The following is a 21124-nucleotide window of genomic DNA, read 5'->3' as shown; positions in this document are numbered from 1 at the left end:
TTATTATCTCACACTTTCTGTGGGTCAGAAATATGGGCACAGTTTAGCTGAGTTCTCTGCTTCATAATCTCTCACAAAGCTAAAAATTGAAGTATCAGCTATGGATGATGTCTAGTCTGAAGACTTGATTGTGGAAGGGTGCACTTCCAAATTCACTTACCTAGTTATTCACAGAATACAATTATCAAAGACTTGAATTTAGGGCTTAAGTTTTGTTTGTTTGTTTTTTGTTTGTTTGTTTGTTTTGCTAGTGATTGGGGATGAGGACTTCTCCCAGTCCCTTGCCATGTGAACATTAGCCAAATAGGAGTTGTTTCATCAGAGCCAGCAAGAGAGTCTGCTACAAGATGAAGATTGTTATCTTTATAGCTTCATCATGGGAGAGACAACCTATCAACTTTGCTATTGAAAAAAAAATTCTATAGAAAAGAAGCAAGTCATAGGCCTAGTACACACTCAAGGGGAGGGCATTCCACAGAGACATGAATCCCAGGATGTGGGGATCAACCTGAATCATCTTAGAAGCTACCTACCACAATGAACAATAATTGTTTGATATTGCCATACTGTTAATTTCATTTATTCAGTTGCTCAGAAGATAAAGAATCTGCCTGCAGTGCAGGAAATATGGGTTCGATCCCTGGGTTGGGACAAACCCTTGGAAAAGGGAATGGCAACCCACTCCAGTATTCTTGCCTGGAGAATTATACGGACAAAGGAGCCTGGTGGCTATAGTCCATAGGGTCTGCAATGAGTAGGACTTAACTGAGAGACTAACATTTTACTTTCTTTCTTTCATACTGTTAATACATCTAGATCATGGTGCAGCATTTTCATATTTATACAAAAATTAAAGATTTGTGGTGATCTAGATACCTATGGTAATCTGCATGCTTATGTGCTCTGTTTCAATTCATCTTCCTATTTTGTGGAGTCTTTTGTCCACAGGAATTCTAGGACATAGGCATTACTTGGATAATGTCTTAAATTATACATAGAACAGGTATTTTCAAGATTAAATCAGCTATAACTTGACCATGTGCAAGAACTGTAGCATGTCTTGCCTGGCAGTAAACCCTACATGTTAGAATTGTGGGTTTTGTGTCACCAAGAATAATGTATTCTTATAATAATAGTGTCAAAGTCCCAGTTAGGTGTTGGTACATAAGATTTTCACTATTCAATAAACCAAGGTATTTGATATTCTATTAATGGTGAAATTATTGGTAGACATTAGAAGCATCTATATCAATAACAAAGAAATATTATTTCCCCTGGGAGTTCAGAGGACAGACAGGGAGTTTGTGGGTGTTGGTGTCTTCCCCGTAGTTAAGTCATTAGACAGATTTTAGGCAGTTGTCCTGAGTTTTACTAATATGAGGTGATGATTTTTTTTTAACTGGAGTTTAATTGCTTTACAATGTTGTGTTGGCTTCTTCATCATAACGACGTGAATCATCCGTATGTATACATCTGTCCTCTCCCTCTGGAGCCTTCCTCCCACCCCTCTAGGTATCACAGAGCACTGGGCTCGGCTCCCTTTGTTATATAAGCAGCTTCCCACTAGCTATCTGTTTTACGCACGGTAATGTATACGTTTCAATGCTACTCCCTCAACTTGTCCCATCCTCTCCTTCCCCTGCTGTGACCACAAGTCTGTTCCCTATATCTGCATCTCTATTCCTGCCCTGCAAATATGTTCATCAGTACCATTTTTCTAGATTCCCTATATATACATTGTTGTTGCTGTTTAGTCACTAAGTCATGTCCAACTTTTTTGATGCCCCATGGATTGTAACCCACAAGGCTCCTCTGTCTATGGGATTTCCCAGAGAAGAATACTGAAGTGGGTTGCCATTGCCTTCTCCAGAAAATCTTCTCCACTCAGGGACTGAACCCAGGTCTCCTGCTTGGCAGGTGGATTCTTTACCACTAAGAACCAGGGAAGCATATACATGCATTAATATACGATATTTGTTTTTCTCTTTCTGTCTTACTTCACTCTGTGTAACAGGCTCCAGGATAGGGTGATGATTCTTTAAATGACAACTTTCTTTGTGATATTTGTGTTTTCTTACTGTATGCTACATGCTAAGTCACTTCAGTTGTGTCCGATTCTTCGCGACCCTATGGACTGTAGCCTACCAGGCTCCTCTGTTCATGAGATTCTCCAGGCAAAAATACTGGAGTTGGTTGCCATACCTTCCTCCAGGGGATCTTCCCAACCCAGGGATTGAACCCACATCGCTTACATCTCCTGCACTGGCAAGCCAGTTCTTTACCACTAGCGCCACCTGGGAAGCCCTTTTCTTATCTATAGCTTCCTAAATCACAGAGAATAGAGGCCCTTTTAAATGTTTTAAATAAGGATCCATTATTATATTGATTTCTAGTTTATTTACTTTTAAAGTCTACCTGAAAATGTCTGGTCAAATGTTAGATATTTTCTAGCTTGGTAATTTTTAATTTTAACATTTCACTTTCTGTTTGATTCTCCTAATTCATATCTGAGCCCATTTGCACAGAGGATATAGTCCTTGTTATGTCAGCTTTGAATCTACCCCATAATTGTTTGAAGGTTTCCTAAAATCTATCTTTCATCTTTATTTTGAATCTTTAGTGAAAGAAAAACTTCTGAAATTGCCTTATGTTATATATTTTCTATTTTAAAATTTTACACCACTGAGTTATTTAAATCTTCCCTTTTCTAATCTGCTCCTTTTTAAAATATTTTCCCACATGAGGCTAACAATTAATTGAGTTAATTGGTACATCTGCAGTGCAGGACAATAAATGTCTAATAAAAATCCTGAATTGTGCACAAAATATTTTGCCTGTACCCCTGAAGTTTAGGAAAATCATTAATTATATCTCTCAATTTGGCTCTAGACCAGGGTTTTAATTCGACTTCAGTGGATCTGACTTGTGTTCTAAAAATTTTAAATGCAGTATTCTTTGCTAATAAAAACTCCAAAGACAGAATATCTCATTTATAAAACCAGGCTGTGTAGAAAAAGAGAAATGCAGAGGGTAGCTTTCGGAATGTTACAAAGGCCTTGACAAAGACTCCATTGGAATTTGAATTTTATTTAGCAGCCTCAGAATGCCAGTTAAGAGAGCTGAATGCAGTAAGTCCCCTACATACCGGCCTTCAAGTTTTGAACCTTCAAAGATGCGCACGTGAGTTCACACGTCCAATGGTGTAAGTTAGTTCAGGTGTCTGGCGTACACTGTCACAGAGTGCATTGTGTACAAGTGTCTGTGCTTTTGTGTACTGTACTGTACAGTGATGTATAGACTACAGTAGTATAGTATCTTTATTTCAAGTCCAGGATGTCCAGAAGCAAGTGTAAAAGCAGTGGTATATAGCCAATTATGATAGTTGGGTACCTGGGCTAACTTTATTAGATTTATGAACAAATTGAACTTACAAACATGCTCTCAGAACAGACCTTGTTCATATGTAGGGGGCTTACTGTATTGACTATTAAGTATTTTATCTCCTAATTCGTCTACTGTTGTTGCTTAGTCACCAAGTCGTGTCTGACTCTTTTGCAGCCCCATGGAAGATGGTAGCCCACCAGGCTCCTCTGTCCATGGGATTTCCCAGGCAAGAATACTGAAGTGGGTTGCCATTTCCTTCTCCAAACTGTTCTTAAATATTTTAATTTATTGCTTGTGTCCCCCATAAAGATCATTATTATTCTATATATCAAATCATCTTTCTCAACTTTATCAAGGAAACAGAAAGATTTAGAGATAAAATGTGACTTATTTTGGAAGGAGGAGTTCTTCCAGGAAGAGCTAAGACTTTAATACAGACCAACCCCAGACTCACAAAAGAGGGAGGCCACTCTGTTCAGCCAGGAGCATGTGCTTGTGAGTGGTCGACAGTTATGAATTAAAATGAGTCTGTTCCTGACTGAGTGACTGTCAGAAGCCAGGACTGACTCTGACTGGTTAACATGCAAAAGCTGTGTTCACTGACGGCAGCGCTTGTCGAATGACTGAACAGTTTTAAAACAGGTTCTGGTGGTTCCTTGCTCTCATGGCTTCAGAACAATGAATCTTTTCCTAAATTTATGGAAATACATGTTTTTATTCTCACAATTTGGGAAATAACGGCCCAGACCAAACACAAAACCGTGTGAAAGGGTTTTTGCCAAGACTTGACAAATGTTTTTCTCTGTGTGAAATACAAAACAGACTTTATTCTGGAAGGAAAAGATAAGCCAGGCATTCAGAAACAGGGCTGTCTCTCCTTTCAAGAGGTGGGTGAAGGGAGATTTCATTCTTCCTTAGCGTGTCTATTAGAGGCTGATAAGTCAAAGGCTCTCAGATGCCACATACAGATCATACATAACTAAAGGAGTGAGTAATATAATATGTGGTAAATAAGAGAATACAGGTTCTTCTAAGGAATTCAAATGGAATTTGTGTTTAAAACAGCTTTCTGGCTGTCAAGAAAGAAAGAAAGAGAATGCTTTTCTAATGAGCTGGACTTGTGTCTATGAGCTGGACTTGTTGCTGAGCAATAGCTACATAAAAATAAAAATTTTGTTAGTTTATTTCTTATGAACTTATTCTGTTGCATTGTAACTATCTAACCTTCGATGGAAACACAGTTTAGTTTCCATCTTTCCCTTTCATTTTCTGAAAGTGTAGACCTGAGTTCCATCCACAGAGCAGCATCCACTTATAACACTTTAAGAAAAGACTATTTTTATAGGCTTAAGTATGTCACATTAGGCTTGCGATGAGATTAGATTTGGGAGCATGACTGTCCAGAGAAAACAACGGTATATCTTTATTTGTGTGATAAGGAGGCATTTTTAAAAAGGAACTAAAACACCATACCTCATGGAAGCTGTGAATATAGCTATGCCCCTGCAACTAGTAAGCCCTGTTGTTACTGATCAGCAAAATCTTGGATTCATTTTAAAACGATCTTTCTCACCACAGGATGTGAACCCATTCCTGTCCGCTACCTTGAGTGGAGCAACATAGAGTCCATCATAGCCATCGCCTTTTCCTGCTTGGGCATCCTTGTCACCTTGTTCGTCACCCTGATCTTCGTGCTATACCGAGACACACCTGTGGTCAAGTCCTCCAGCCGGGAGCTCTGCTACATCATCCTAGCTGGCATCTTCCTTGGTTACGTCTGTCCCTTCACCCTCATTGCCAAGCCCACCACCACCTCCTGCTACCTGCAGCGCCTCCTGGTCGGCCTCTCTTCTGCCATGTGCTACTCCGCTTTAGTGACCAAAACCAACCGCATCGCACGCATCTTGGCAGGCAGCAAGAAGAAGATCTGCACCCGGAAGCCCAGGTTTATGAGCGCCTGGGCCCAGGTGATCATTGCCTCAATTCTGATCAGCGTGCAGCTAACCTTGGTGATCACGCTGATCATCATGGAGCCCCCCATGCCCATCCTGTCCTACCCGAGCATCAAAGAAGTCTACCTTATCTGCAATACCAGCAACCTGGGGGTGGTGGCCCCTTTGGGCTACAATGGGCTCCTCATCATGAGCTGTACCTACTATGCCTTCAAGACCCGCAACGTGCCCGCCAACTTCAACGAGGCCAAGTACATTGCCTTCACCATGTACACCACCTGCATCATCTGGCTGGCTTTCGTGCCCATTTACTTTGGGAGCAACTACAAGATCATCACCACCTGCTTTGCAGTGAGCCTCAGTGTAACGGTGGCTCTGGGGTGCATGTTCACCCCCAAGATGTACATCATTATTGCCAAACCCGAGAGGAATGTCCGTAGTGCCTTTACCACCTCGGACGTGGTCCGCATGCACGTCGGCGACGGCAAGCTGCCCTGCCGCTCCAACACTTTACTCAGCATTTTCCGAAGAAAGAAACCAGGGGCGGGGAATGCCAAGTGAGTTGTCTGGCCTGGGTCTGCCTTTTCTGTTTCCCTCTCTGTCTCCCCCTCTCTCTTTCTATTTTCTTCTATTTGACTAAAGCATGTTCTTCCAATTCCCCAATGGTTTTCATATCCTTTCTTAATCTTTTCTTTTTTGTTTTCAAACCTCACATTCTCTTGCAGTAGGAGTGTGTTAGTACTGAAGGTCTTCATTGTTTTCATTTCTTTGAAAGAGCAAGGATTGTGAAGCAACAGCCCGCTGAGCGCATATTCACTCTTACCTGGAATCTACAGCTTCTCTTCTGCCCCTCTTGTTTTCCTTTCACATGGGTTCTCCTGTGGAGTATCTGGGGTCTCGGCAGAGATGCAATCTCTAGTTCTAATTTCTAGTTTAGATTATGGTTGAGATAGTTTCTTATTCACTTTTTTTTTTTTTTATCACTTTGGAGTCATACCATTACTCACCTGGGATTTGAGAGGGAGGAAATTTAGCACCTGGAGGAATTGGCCTATTTCAAAATTTGAGTTTAGTTAAGCACCAAATATATCCTGAAATAAGTTCCCTTATGCAACTATCTTACCAGGCACCCCTTCTTTATTTTATGTGTACTGTAAACTTCATAATGCTACACATGAACCGACCTATCTCTACTACAAGGTTATGATCAGAATGATTTCTAGCCATCAAGCACCAAATGAAACAAGAAACCAAATTAAGGTAAAGAGCTCAAACTTGAGAGTCAGTGTGAACATCAAAGTCCAGCTTATTTCTATTTTGGTAATTTTTCTGAGTAGTTTATATAATACACACATTCCTGTCTTTTTCCTGACTCTGTTTTGCAGGGAAGCATATGCTAAAATTTGCATGTGTCATCTCATTCTGAGACCCATGAAAACAGATTTCATGTCACATTTGCAACATTTAAAATAACATGCATGCTTGATGTTCTAACAGTCATTTAATTTTCCAAAAATGAAACTATTTCCCCCAGTAGCAGTATTAATTTTACTTTTTGAAACAATCCTATGAACATGAAGGCTTTTAATAGTAATAGTTATGTAATTGTTTTAGAACTATTCTGTGCACTTGAATAAGTCAGCAAGGTAAGAGGAATGGGTGTTATTTTCCCCCTTTTGTTAAGTGAGGACACCAAATCACTGTGAATTTGTGTGACTTTTAAGTAAATTCCATTTAGTTGATTATTCCATTTAGTTATTCTTTGCCTAGGCCTTAACTGGCATGAAATTTCTCATCATAACATATGTCAAAAAATCTACATGCCTTAAATTTCTGGGTTTTATATCTTTGCTTGCAAAGCAGCACCATGGGTCTCTTTTACAGAAACCATATAATTGGTTTGAGGCTCAGATGAGGGAGTCTCTAGGAAATAAATATTTTTGAAGTCCATCAAGTTTTATTATTACTTCAAATAAAGCATCCATGATTTTTTTTTTCAGTGTTAAGGATGAATTCAATAGTTTATGTCTACTTCTTCATGAAATTCTGATTATTAAAGCCACTTATTTGTTTTATTCCCTTGCCCTGATTTTTCATTATAACCAACATCCCCTCAGCTCCAGTGAGCATGAAAGTAAAACAACAGTGCCATGAAATGGGAAAAGAAAAAAAAAAAAAAAAAAAAACATAGCCACAGAGTCCAGATGTACAATGGCATCGTGACAATTATCATTTAGATGGAAGGAATGAGAGGAAACAAAATGAAAAGAAGGGAGAAAACACTCTTCAAACTTGACTGTTTGTGAAGACTAAGAGACTTCTATTGCATCCCATATGCTTTCTGAGTGTTCCGTTCCACCATCTACCATTACTCAGCTCCATGTTTTCTAACTGCCTTCATTAACAGTTCTTTAGAAGTTTTGTGATTTTTGGTCATGAGTCATTTCTGAAAACTGTTCTTCTAACCATTTAATGGAAAGAGGGAACCTATGTAATCAAGATATCTTTTGTTGGTACTCAGGATTATGCATTTTGACAGCTCTCTCAGTGATTCTGTGAGAGGCAGATGTGGGCACCTGTCCAAGAGAGCAGTGACTAATCCCTGGTACACACTGCTTCACTGCTGGGATAAAGTGAGCTTAGCTTACTGTGTATACAGTCCCCAGGTATTGTGCTTATTCTGATTACCTCCTCACACCTGGAACTGCTTTCATTAGGAGTTGAGAATATCCCCAGCATTATTATGAATTTAGAAATTAATTTCATTGGAATCACACTTTTGAGAGAAAAATCACCTTGGTCTAAGTTGGGCTGGTTGTCTAGGAAGCACTACTTTCAGCATTTAATGCATTGCTCAGTTATTGGCTATCTTTTATTTATCACAAGTTATTAGATTCTGACAATAAGAAATAATACTTCTAATTAGTAATCCTAATATGCAGCATTCTTTGTACAATTGGTAGCTCCTCCAAAGTGTATCACACAGCTGAGCTGACCCACAGAGGGTATTTGAGGCTAAATTTCCATGGAAAGCAACCATTTATTTACTCATTTTTCTCACTTACTCTGCTGTTACTTCTTTTGTAAGTCTCTATGAGGCTGTACTTTTAAAATATAGCAATAATCTCAGGGCCTGTTTTTACCTTTCTATTGCTGCTTTATGATTTCCTGGTTTGTCTCCAAAGTTGCAAAAACCACAAACAATCTAATATTTTCTACAGCAACAAAAATCTAGCAGAGTTTTGCCAACTGAAGCAAGGGGCTGAAAACTCTAGGGAACACATCACTCAGTGAGTGTATTGCCATTCTGGATGTGTAATCCCTACGTTTATGGTGCACTGTGGGTATTCAGCAGTCTGCATATGTAGCTATAAACACAGAACAGATGCTGTAATGAAGAGCTTCCAACTGATCTATCTTTTTTGATATTATTCTGAGCAGTTGCAAGTCCAACTATATTCACACCAGGCTGTTTCTGAGATAGAGGGAATGGCTGATGTTGTGTGTCTGTTTTTGCAAAGTTTATTTCAATTTGTTGTTTTGTTCACAGCCATATATCTGACACAATCAAAGGTTTGGGCACTTGCCTTTATGTTTTCTGAAATAAAATTTAGGAGGAGTTTAATCAATACATTGGGTGTTTGGATTACTTGAGTTGCTTATAGTTAGAAGTCCTAGTAGACATAATCCTGTCCTGGAAGATCAACTGAATAACATGATTATCTTTGACCAGGCTAATATCTTAAGCTGTTAATGTATTTGAATGGGAACATATTCAGGCCCTAACTTAATATAAACATATTGGTAAAATTCTCTTTCTTGGCAGGAGAAGAAACATCGAAAACCATAGATATGAGTAATTAAGTTATTTAGGTCTGAGTTACTTGTCACTTCCTTTTAAAGCAAAATGAATTAGCATTATGCAACTAAAAGCTTAAAACATTATGTAAATGGCATGCTTTCTTTAAAAAAAATAATTATATCAATGGCTAAATGTCAAACTAACATTTCTAGTCATTTTTTGGATAAATAACCTCAACGAGTGCCAAATAGTTTGAGGGCACATGGAGCTGAAATGTGCCAACACCTTGCTGTGACTTTTTGGGGTACACAATTGCAAATAAAACTAAAAACAATGATAATCACCAGAAAAATACATTAGATTGATGCAGGAGGTAATTTTAAAACATAGGCTTCTAAGTAAATAGTGTATTAATATGTTCTTGTGATTATTTCTTAAGCATCTGTATATATGCTTTTAATGAGGGCAAAAGCTAAGTGAAATACTAAGTGGAATGATGCTCTGAGGACATCTTCCTCTTGATCTGCTAGAAACATATTGCTTTGTCCACAAGAAAAGGTAAAGAAGTCTGCAGCATTTGTGTGTATGCTCTAATCTTTCCTCCTTTGATTATGAAAGGAACTATGGCTCTTAGCCGGAAGATATCAAAATCAAATAGAGATAACATGTTCTCTTTCATAAAAAGAACTCATTCACTCTTCTAGCTTGTAAATGAGAAAATCTGTCATTTTAAAAGTATTTTCCCCTTAGTCATATACTAAATGGCTTTAAAAGTCATTGTGATTCTTCACTTGGCTTTATAGTAACTTTCAAAAGATTTTATTGAAGTGCTCATCATAGAATTTTACTATTTGAGAGCAACATTCATGGTGGATATACTGTTTATTATCCACTTATTTAATCAAAAAATGTGTCAACAGTAACATATGCTTCATAAAAGCACTTAGATACTTGGTATGGTGCTAGTTAATATTTAAGATAAAAAAAGATTTAAGAGATGGGCACAGACTGCACCACTCTTGCAATATAGTAAGGGAAATACTGAAAAGTACAACTAAATATGCTGGGTTAGGTGCCATAATAGAGGACCAATATAGCATTTTGTGTGTTCAGGGAAGAAAGAGATTCAGCCCAGCTAAATGGAGTGGAGTCTATGGAAAGATGAGGAAAAAGACTTCTTGATAAAAGTATGAAAGTGGCATTTGAACTTAACCATAAAGGATGCTTTTCAACAGGAGAAAACGTGCTATGGTGAGACCATTTCACATGCAGAAAATAATTTAAGCAAAGTATTCAGGAATGTTAGTGTACTTCTGGTTTAAAATATGGGATCTGTTGAGTAAAGTACATGGAGAGGTGTAGAGTGGGAAAATTTGTAAATACAGAAAGAGGACAGATTACAGAAAGTGATCAATATTCTAAGAAGAAATCTGGATATTTTTTATGGAGACTACAAGATGCATGCATTAATGACTTTTGTGAAATTTTATGATCATGTGTGAACTTTATGGGAATAGATTGACTAGACAGACTAGTTAATCGAGTGCTACAATAATCCAGAAGACAGGTTAAAAATAAAAAGGTTCAAATGAAAGTAAAGAAAGAAAAGTCAAACCCAAGGCAAGCATATGAAGAAGTTTTCTGAGTTTAATTCATTAGAACTGAAATATTGATTTGGGGGGAGGAAGAAAGGCGTGAACTATAGAGATTATTGTTTGAACAACTCTCATAATTTCAGCTACAACTACCATGTAGTAGTTGATAGTAGAAAAGTACAACTACCATGAAAACTGATAGGGAATACAGGAACAAGACTATGGAAATGTTGCCAAGTTGGGTTTCAGACTTAACCAATCAAAAATCCTGTAACGGTAATTCGAACAGAGGCATCCATACGTTTATTTAACAATTTAAGTCAGGAGCTTAAGACACAGGTCTAAGCCAGAGCTCTAGATTTGAGGATTAATTGTCAATGTTTACAGTGGCCAAAAGAATGATTGTGATATGAGAATAGAAGAAAGTCAGAGGAAGAACATTAGGGAACACTTACTTACATTTAAGAGAGAAGATAAATAAGGAAGAACTGAAAGCAATAAACAACACATAATGAAGGGGGGAGGGAACAGAGAAATTTTGCATTATCAAGGAAATCAAGCAAGAGACTATTTTAGTCCACTCTGTCACCATAGGAAAATCCCACAGACTGGAGGCTTAAAAGACAGACATCTATCATTTCACAGTTCTGGAGGCTGAGCGTCCAAGATCAGGGTTTCATCATGGCTGAGTTCCAGTAAGACCTCTCCCATTTGGGTTGCAGACAGCTGCCATCTAACTCTAATCATCTCCCAAAGGCTCCACCTCCGAATACCATCATGTTGGGGGTGTTAAGATGTCAACAAATGAATTTAAGGGAAGCACAACCCTTCAGTCCCTAACAGACTGTTTCAGGATGATAGAACTTGGGATCTCCATGGATTGAGACACCATGGTTATCCTTGAGTGATTTTAGTGGTGTGATGTGAGTAGAACTTTTATTGCAGTAAATTGAGGAGTTCATCATTAAAGGAGTTAAGAAGTTTAGACAGTATCTAAGGAGGTCAGGGAAGAGGGGGGAGTGGTATAATATAGGAGAAATGTAAGCTCACTTACAGTATCTGAGAAAGCAGCTGACAGACAAGGAGAAATAAAAAATATAGAGATCCTACAGTTTATGCTGGGCAGTCTGACCCAGAACCGTGTCCTTGCAAGACAGCTATCTGACATCAATTGACAAGTGTCATAATGAGGCACTAGCTCTGCTGAGCATGTTGATTGTGGTTGATGCTGGTTCTCATTTAGTTGCCTGACATTAGAAAAGAAGAATCAAGCTGGGAAATTATAGACATTTTAAATAAAATCTGAAGATACAAACCTTTACTACTGATCTTATCAGGTCTCTGGGGATACAAACACTGTAAGAGTTGAGATGGGATGAACATGAGAAAGTTGCAACGTAAGGCATACTGTCCTGCCCTTGTGAGTGAGCTGGAGGAGTCCCAGCTCCTAAGTTCAGGTCGTCTGTAGAAGAAAGAAGCGTGCTGTGTATTCAGAGTCAGACTCAGATGAGAATGAAACCATTCCCTTCATTCAGCTCTGATTGGAAGGGGCTAGAAATTCAAACCCTTGGCTCTCTTCCTGACAGCCAGTCATAGTGCCTGAGCCTGCCAGAGAGGGGATATTTCGTTTGGGGTAAAGCCTTCATGCTCCCTGGAAAAAACAAGCTGAAATGCCTTTACTCTCTGAAGTAAGTAACACTATGACCTAAAAGCACATCAGCCATAATTTAAGATGAAAATAAGAGTGAGTAAGTTGTGTGTTGAGGAGCAGAAATGGTGAGAGACCATCTTTAGAGACCGCGGGCTGAGTGGTTGAGGTGGGGGATGCAGGACACGAGCACACAGGGGATGGACACAGCTTGTCCCCAGTAGCTGCAGCAAATCTGCAGTCATCACTGTTTACTTTTCCCACCTCTTCTGAATAATATACTCATTCTGCAGATAACACAGAAATAGCTGCCTTCAGTACCCATATTTTATGTTTTCAAATTCTATGTTGAGACCATGGAGCACAGATTCTGCTACAGCTTCAAAGAGAACATATTCCTTTTCAAAATAGGTCATCTTTTATATTTCCTTCAAATTCAAATGAACTTGCATGACATACATATTCGAGTTCTCAAACTTAAGATTTTATTCTATGTTTACAACGTGCAATTTCTGAACTGAATTCAAAAGCATTCCAAATGACATCTATAATGACCCAAAGTAGTAACATGGAACATTGTTGTATAAGTAAAGAAACTAAGACTTGGGAAGTTTAAGGCCATTTTTGTGAGAGGAATAAATGGGACTAAAATCATTTTATCACTTTAAAATATGATTTTAATCACTTTTATGTTTGTTACCTCAAAAATGCATTCATTCACACCTGCATTCAATAAAATGAATGAGGCATGGAGTTTGCCATTAAGAAGTTCACAGCTTAATGGTATAACACCCCATTACAATAAAATCCAGTGAGTGAAATAATAGGAAATGGTACAATGTGGTGATTTAGGTGGGTGTATAAATTTCAAGTTAGAAGGTTACTGAGTCTGGGCTCCTTATTTTTGCAAGGTCCCACAATGTAACAGGTGATTTTTATTCTTGGTCCCACTCTATGTAACAGTCACCAATTAAATGAGAGAAACTATCAGAGGAGACACTGCAGGCCTACAGGCTAAACATGATCACCAATGTTCTTAAATCATAAGAAAAAAGTTTATAGGCTCACTAATTAGAACTCTTTGACTTCAAGTTACAGAAGCCAAACTAAGCTGGCCTAAGCAAATTTATTTTCCCTTTGTATAAATAAACGGAAAAATTTATACAGAGTATAGTGCAATGCTTTACACACAGGAAAACCTCAATAACTGTTAGCTAGTGACACTAAAGTTATGAAAATGGGGGAGGAGGTATGAAACATAAAACTCTGCACCACCCCTTCACGTGAAGAGAGATCTGAAAGCTGAGTGTGTGCGTCATCACTATCATTTTATAATATCCACACTGGAAAGAATGGAGGAGCTGTGTGTCTGCTGAGAGTCCAGGCGTGCGGGTGTTACTCACTGCGAGGTGTGCGAGGAAGGACACCCTGTTTGACACGGCTTGGCACCCTGTCCATGCTTGGCCACAGCTAAAGAGAGATGAGATCATTTGCATTCCATCTGTTAGCCTCAGTGTCCAATGTAAAGTGTTATCTACTCAAAGGGAAGCAGGCCATGTGAGCAACATGTTTGTAAAACTAGTTCAGGAGCAGAAATATTAGCAGCCTGCACAATGAAGAAACTGAGAAAAAGGACCAGAGGGTTTGGAAGCTTCATGTCGAGAACAGTGCCTATAGGCTCATCAGTTAGAGCTCTTTTGAAGCTAGTTATTAAAGCCAAGTTAAGCTAGTCTAAGCAAAAGGGGGTGGGGTATTTCATAGAAAGAATATAAGGAATAATTTCTGATATCTTACTGTAACAAAGTTTGGAATGCTTTCGGGCCACAGAGTGGACTGGTCTCCTGAGGACAAAGGTTTCCGTGCTCTGTGTAATCTCCTGGCTCCCTCCATGCCTCCTTCTTCTCCTCATACATCTGCTTTCTCCATTTCTGGGCCCTCTCGATCAGTCCGAGGACAACCATCCCAGGGTTCCCAAGTTTACATGTTGTTATAGGTCCAGTTACTGAAGACACTGCTTCAAGTCCCTCGACCCACATGCCTCTACATAAAACAAGCAGAAACTGATTGCTTCAGCCTGACTCAGATGTCTATCCCGGGTCAAGGAGATGATGGACAAAGGATGGAGTCACAGAGCATGAAACCATCTCCCGTCACTCCCGGGAGGCAGTTCTCAGAAAAGCGATATAATTATGACATGAGCAGAAACCCTACAAGTGTCTCCACAAGAGTAATTCCATCTCTATCCCACCAACCCTCCTTTCTTCTTTGACATCTGAATAAGTCACTTCTAAGCACCAGCATTTTATATTTAGAAAGTTTGATGGAAAGAAACTCTCAAATTTGCAGGTGGTAACCAGTCAGCCAAATAATCACCTAACTGTGCAATATGTGAGTGACTATTACACACTCCAGCAGATATGCCAATGGAGGGGTGAGAAAATGCATCACTCTGGCATAGCGTTTGTTATGAAGGGAGGAGGTGTAGAGTCAGACAAATGTAAAAACTAGGCCTTGTCTTTGCTACCTTACAGAGGATCCTGGCTGTAAAATACTTCTGAGTTGCCTGAAGATGAACAGAGCATATGTGTGCTAAAGTTGCTTCAGTTGTGTTTAACTCCTTGTGACCCTATGGACTGTAGCCTGCCAGGCACCTCTGTCCATGGGATTCTCCAGGCAAGAATTGTGGAATGTTGAATCAGGGGATCTTCCTGCCCCAGGAATTGAACCCACATCTCCTGCATCTCCTGCATTGCAGGCAGATTCTTTACCCACTGAGCCACCTGGGAAGCCCCAAGACAAACAGAGAAGGGAAAAAGCTGTTTTTTAAAAAGGAATTATGGATCATTAGTATATTGTGCTCTGAATGAATTAAAATACATCATAAATTACAGGCCAATGATAAAATATTACTTATTATTAACATTGGTTAATAGAATAGTAAAAGAAAATCAGCAAATATTTAATCCAGTTAACCAAAAAAAGTGCCTATAATTTGATTTTATCTCAGAGGGGTAAGGGAAATCTACTATAACTGAAGGCAACTTAATAACACTCTCTATGCAGATTATCTTCAAGATAAATGAGGAGTCTGCTGCTAACAAAATCAGGTCAAGTCCCTAGTGATGCTGCTAAAGATATTGAAAAACAACTACTTAAAAGAAATCAATAACGATACAAAATACTTTCCTGTCTCTGACTTCTCAATTGTAAAAATATATATACTGTGAGCTTGCCCTTAGTAAATGCTCTCAGACCCTGTGGGAATTAATGTCATTTTCCACTTGATTAAACTTCACACTGCTTCTTATTTGGCTTAGGTGGGTTTGGGATGGGGGAGTAGGAGAAGTGTTAACAAAGAAAAAAAATGAAGACTTAATATGATCAATGTAAGATAAAATAAGTTATGATAATAGGACAGCAAGGGAAGAGGAGAGGGAGCAGGAGGGGTGGTTATAGATCCATCTCCGGGCAGCTTAGGGACTTTAGCTAGTGATTCTGTCAGTGTCTTATTGAAAGAGATAGAACTGCAAGCCATTTTAGTAAGATTTTGTGTAGCTCCAACTGTTTAAAGTCAAAACTTATTCCAGGGCCGATCCTAATATAAAATTACTCTTGCTCTGATGGTTAGAATGGGCTCAAGGCCTGACACGCTCCTTTTAACATTAGGAAGAAAAGATCTAATGACTCACTCACACACCTAATGTGTGCTGGCCATTGAGACAAGGGCAGGGAGTGCCATGGTGAACAAAACAGATCCAGCGCCTGTCTTTGTGGAGAGTTGGATCCTAGCCAGAAGACCAGACATTAAACACGTAATTACAGGTGTAGTGAGTGTTTGTAAGGATAAATACAAGGTGTTACAAGAGTGTTATGAAGAGGATCTAACCAGCCCTGATGTGTAGAAGCTGGACATGTTCCCAGGATGAAGGATTATTTAGGTTAAGACTTCTGAAGGAGAAAGGGGGTTAACTAGGACAGGAAGGGAGTTAGTGGGGCAGGCAAGTCAAGGAATCAGAGTGTAAAAGCTCTGAGCTAAAAGACCAAAATAGCAAAAGCCTCTGATGGCTGAAGGACATCAAGCAATTCCAGGATGCCAGAGGTGAGAATAAAGGGAAGTGTGAGAAGGAGACGAGAAGGGTCAGCTCAGACCAGATCATGCAGGGCCTCCATAAGGACCTCAAAAGTGTGGTTCTCATCCTCTGAGCAATGGAAGACCACCCCAGTCACAAAGCAGGAGTAGGGGGGGACACTGTCGTTAGTGAGAAGTGTGCTTTAGAGCAAACACTCCACCCTCAGTGTGGAGGACACGGGAGAGCAAGGTGCAAGTTTGCGTGCTCTGGGAGGAGGCTGGTAGGAAATTATATGCCCTGACCTAGGGTTTTGACAGTTGTGGGTAAAGAGAGTGAACATAGAGAATTGCTTAAGAGGTAAAAATAGAAGGAAAGATTGTTCACAGAAATTCAGAGTAGGTGGAGATGTGCAGTCACTTCAGGGTAGTTTAGCTCCAAAGCCCATAATACATGAACTGTTACCAGATTAAATGTGTTATCACACCCAAGATGTGGTTGTTCTATAAGAGAAGGAGACCGATAAGACCCAAAAGCAGAGAAAAGCAGTTACTCAAACAAGCATTGGAAATGGCCATAGAGCTCTCTGATGCGGAGACGAGGGAAGGAGATGGTGACCCATGGGCTCTGAAAACTTAGGTGCAAATGACAAGATGATTCCCAGGACTAAAAGGACGAAGCAAACTATATTGGCTTAATGCCATCAAATGCTTTAATATTGAAACTTGCAGCTTTCCACCCCTTCTTCTGATTCCCTGAGAGCAAGTAACTATTAATTATTGTCTTTTCCTATTTATATACAGTTTTGTACTCAAATTCCTATACATAATTTTCCACAGTTTCCTGAAAATGCAATTGAAATTCTGTAACCAAAAATCAGTCGATACAGAGCATGGCCATCACCCTGGAAAGCTTGCTCATGTTCCTTTCTAATCCATCCCACTATCTAGTTATTGTTATTTAGTCACTAGGCTGCGTTCAACTCTCTTTTGTGACCCCATGGACTGTAGCCCGCCAGGCTCGTCTGTCCAGGGGATTTCTCAGGCAAGAACACTGGATTGGGTTGCCATTTCCTTCTCCAGGAGATCTCTCCCGACCCAGGGATTGAACGCTCGTCTCCTGAATTGCAGGCGAATTCTTTACCAAAGGTGACAGTCCCTCTGTTGTGTCTGACTCAGCGACCCCATGAACTGCACCCTGCCAGACTAGAGACAACCTTTATTCTGATGTTCATCCCCATAGACTAATCTTGCCTGTTCTTAATTCATAAAAGTGAAATTGTATACTTTTTTCCTACCATAGCTGTGTATTTTATTTTATTTTTTATTGGATGTACTTGCTTGGCACTGTGGTGTTAGTTCCTGCCGTACAACAAAGTGAACCACTCTATGCATACACATATCCCCTCCCTCTGGAGCGGCCCTCGTCTACTGCCATCCCACCCCTCTAGGTCATCACAGAGCACCAAGCTGATCTCCCTGTGGATCCAGCAGCTTCCCACTAGCTGTCTATTTTACACATGGTTGTGTATATATATGTCAATCCTTCTCTCCCAGTTTGTCCCACCCTCACACGACTTTCTGTCCAAAGGCAACTTTCAGAGATTCTCTTTAATATCTTCCACTGTTTCCGAAACTTATTCATTACCTCTTAATTAAGAACCTCCACTTGCACTCTGAATCTGTTCTTTGAATCTGTTCTTCTCTATCAAGATGTACTGAAACTTGAAGAGTATCTCCTTATCTCTCTGAAGTTCTCTCCTTTCTGACTTATTAGTCTTTTGGATTCTGGTTGCCATGAGAGCTTTTCAATGTCTTTAAATGGTTTTTCAAAACATTTTACCTGTTTTTTTGGTAGTTGTTTTCAGTGGGGAAACTAGTTTATCCCAAGGAATTACATCTTAGCTGGAAACAGAAGTCCTCTTATACCAATTTTAATATTTCCCCTTCCTCTTTCTCAAGTTATGAGGTTTATCATAATCTTTATCAGGTTATGATACTGCCAAGATTTCTTTTAGGACTCTGATGCTGGGAAATATTGAGGGCGAGAGGAGAAGGGGACGACAGAGGATGAGATGGTTGGATGGCATCACCGAATTGATGGACATGGGTTTGGGTGGACTCTAGGAGTTGGTGATGGACAGGGAGGCCTGGCGTGCTACAGTCCATGGGGTCACAAAGAATTGGACATGACTGAGCGACTGAACTGAACTGACTGCTTCTAATATTGTAAAAGAAATTCTATGATAATTGTCTATCAGTTTCTTTTCAGGTTTGCTGGGTGGTGGCATGATGATATTAACACCTCTGCTTAAACAGAGATGATCATGGAAACTATATCTAACATTAATGCTGTAGTCAAGGATATTAAAAACTTCACAAAGTTAAGTGAACTAAGTTCTTTTTGTTATCATTAATTTTAAGCTTCTTACCAAAGTAATAATTTTGTCTTCTGTCTTGTTTCAAAACATCCTGAGGTGACAATTTTAGTTTTAGGCAAGTTGTTTTCACCATCTCTTTCTCTCACTCCCTGTGATAAATCAGAGTAAAGTAATACAAAGACTCACTTTGTCAGTTTGGCACCTAAAGTTTATCTAGAAACCTACCAGGGTTTTCTTTTTTCCTTTTATGTAATTTAAGTTGCAGGTTTTTTTCTAATTTTGAGCTTTTACTTTTTCATTATAAAAATGACTATAAGAATAAATATTGAGAATATATATAAAATAAAGCAGTTTATTTACAGTATAAAGACTAAATTTACCAGAATTTTGAATTAAGAAAGGCTTCAGGACCTAAGAAATATTAGCATGAATTTCCAAATTCTGGATTTGTTTTTAATTATTGTTTATTTATTTTGGCCACATAACTTGTGGGATCTTAGTTCCCAACCAGAGACTGAACCCAGGCCCTCAGCACTGAGAGTACTGGGTCCCAACCACTGGACCGCCAGGGAATTCCATCCAAGTTCTGTGATTTCTGCTTAGTAGCTCCTCATGTATTTGAATACATATTTAGGATTTTTACCTTAACTTTTTTCAGCAAAAGAAACCATATTCACAATTTCCATATAATATCTTAGTTCATTGGGATAAAGCTAGAAGAGGGAATTATACTTCTGAATTATGTATTATAAATTTCTTTTTGTACTAACAGTTACAGCTTATTTTACATATTTTAAAAAGTGATAAATATTAATTGAGAATTTGGAAAATACAAGAAAACTCAAAACAGCTAATAAAAATTACCTGCAATTCTACCCATACACAGAGAAAAACTATCATTAATATTTTTACATATAGTTTAGTTTTTGCACACACATATACATTATTTTTACTAATTTTTTTATGCTGGAGATTTTATGACAGTTGATATTAAATATGAAAATTGATTTAAGAATTATTATCAAAAATAATACATACTTTTGATATTCCTGCAATTACCAAAGTGATAAAGGAGCTCAGGATTATTCCTGTACTATTTTCATATTAGGAGTATTTCATCCTGTTTTGTTTATTCAATCATTCATTCAATACTTACTGCAAATAGATGATCATATGTCCCTCTATGCCCAGGGAAGTCCCAGTTTATGCCTTTTTCCATGATAGTTTTTAAGAGCATTGCCTTTATTCTTGAAAGTAATCAGTTTGAAAGAAAAATTACATGGTTTTCTTTTATTTCCAAAAACTGAGACAGATAAAAGGGGATTAAAGTAGCTTGCGATGGTAAATCAATCATGGATCCTGCCCTCAGAAACTATGACCTGCCTATTGTTGGAGATAAGAATTAAAATCAATAAGTTACATAATAAGTGAAAAGGATCACAGGAGAGATGCAAAGATATAATACAGATTGCAGTTGAATCAAGACCTTGATAAACATTTTAGAATTCTAGGGGAAATTTGTGAAGATGCTCTGTTAAAAATCTTGAAGGGATTTACTCTATGATAGACTGATTCCTATACAAACTGCAAAATAACTCTACTCAGCTCAGTTCCTGACTGAATTAGGTTGATCTGTCTCTACTTGGGCTTCCCCGTGGCGCTAGTGGTAAAAAACCAGTCTGCCAATGCAGGAGACGTAAGAGATGTGGATTCGATCCCTGTGTCAGGAAGATCCCCTGGAGGAGGGCATGGCGACCCACTTCAGTATTCTTGCCTGGAGAATCCCATGGACAGAGAAACCTGGCAGGCTACAACCCATGGGACCGCAAAGAGTTGGACATGACCGAAGTGACTTTGCATGCATGCACATGCCACTACTTAGCACGAAAAAAAAAAAAAAAAATGGTGAAGCAACTCTGGTAGAGATAACTCAGAACCTTTACAACATCTATAGAATCTTATTGTATATATTTATAATGTCTCATAAAATATGTTTAGGCATGGAAAAGTGAGAGCCATATAACAACAACAAAAATACCACAAAGGAAACAGACGACAGAAACAGACCCGCAAGTGAGTCACTGATCACTGTTGGAGGTGTTAGAAAACCAAATCATTACTCTGAGCGTTGATAAATAAAAGACTCATCCATTTGACTTCTGTTTTCTGTTTGAACTTTAGCTCAGAGGAATTAAGTAACTGATAAGTTTTTTTTTCTTTTAGAGAGAAATCTAATTAACAGTTACAGAAGGTATGGTAGAATGATAATTGCATTATTTTATTGTTTTGTAAAAAA

The 21124-nt window shown here is 38.8% G+C and overlaps 1 protein-coding gene across 2 annotated transcripts in view; it reads left to right on the top strand.

Moving 5' to 3' along the window:
* GRM1 (glutamate metabotropic receptor 1) overlaps positions 1-21124 on the top strand; it is a 397765-nt gene that overhangs the window by 361317 nt on the left and 15324 nt on the right. For both annotated transcript variants that reach the window (XM_065927760.1, XM_065927761.1), the window contains exon 7: positions 4963-5893. In XM_065927760.1, the coding sequence (XP_065783832.1) occupies positions 4963-5893 (931 nt within the window). The remainder of the gene's footprint in view (positions 1-4962; positions 5894-21124) is intronic.

The sequence above is a fragment of the Muntiacus reevesi genome, chromosome 3, assembly GCF_963930625.1.
Source record: "Muntiacus reevesi chromosome 3, mMunRee1.1, whole genome shotgun sequence".
Classification (NCBI taxonomy): Eukaryota; Metazoa; Chordata; class Mammalia; order Artiodactyla; family Cervidae; genus Muntiacus; species Muntiacus reevesi.
Note: the sequence above shows the minus strand (reverse complement) of the source record. Positions and strands in the feature narration are given on the sequence as shown.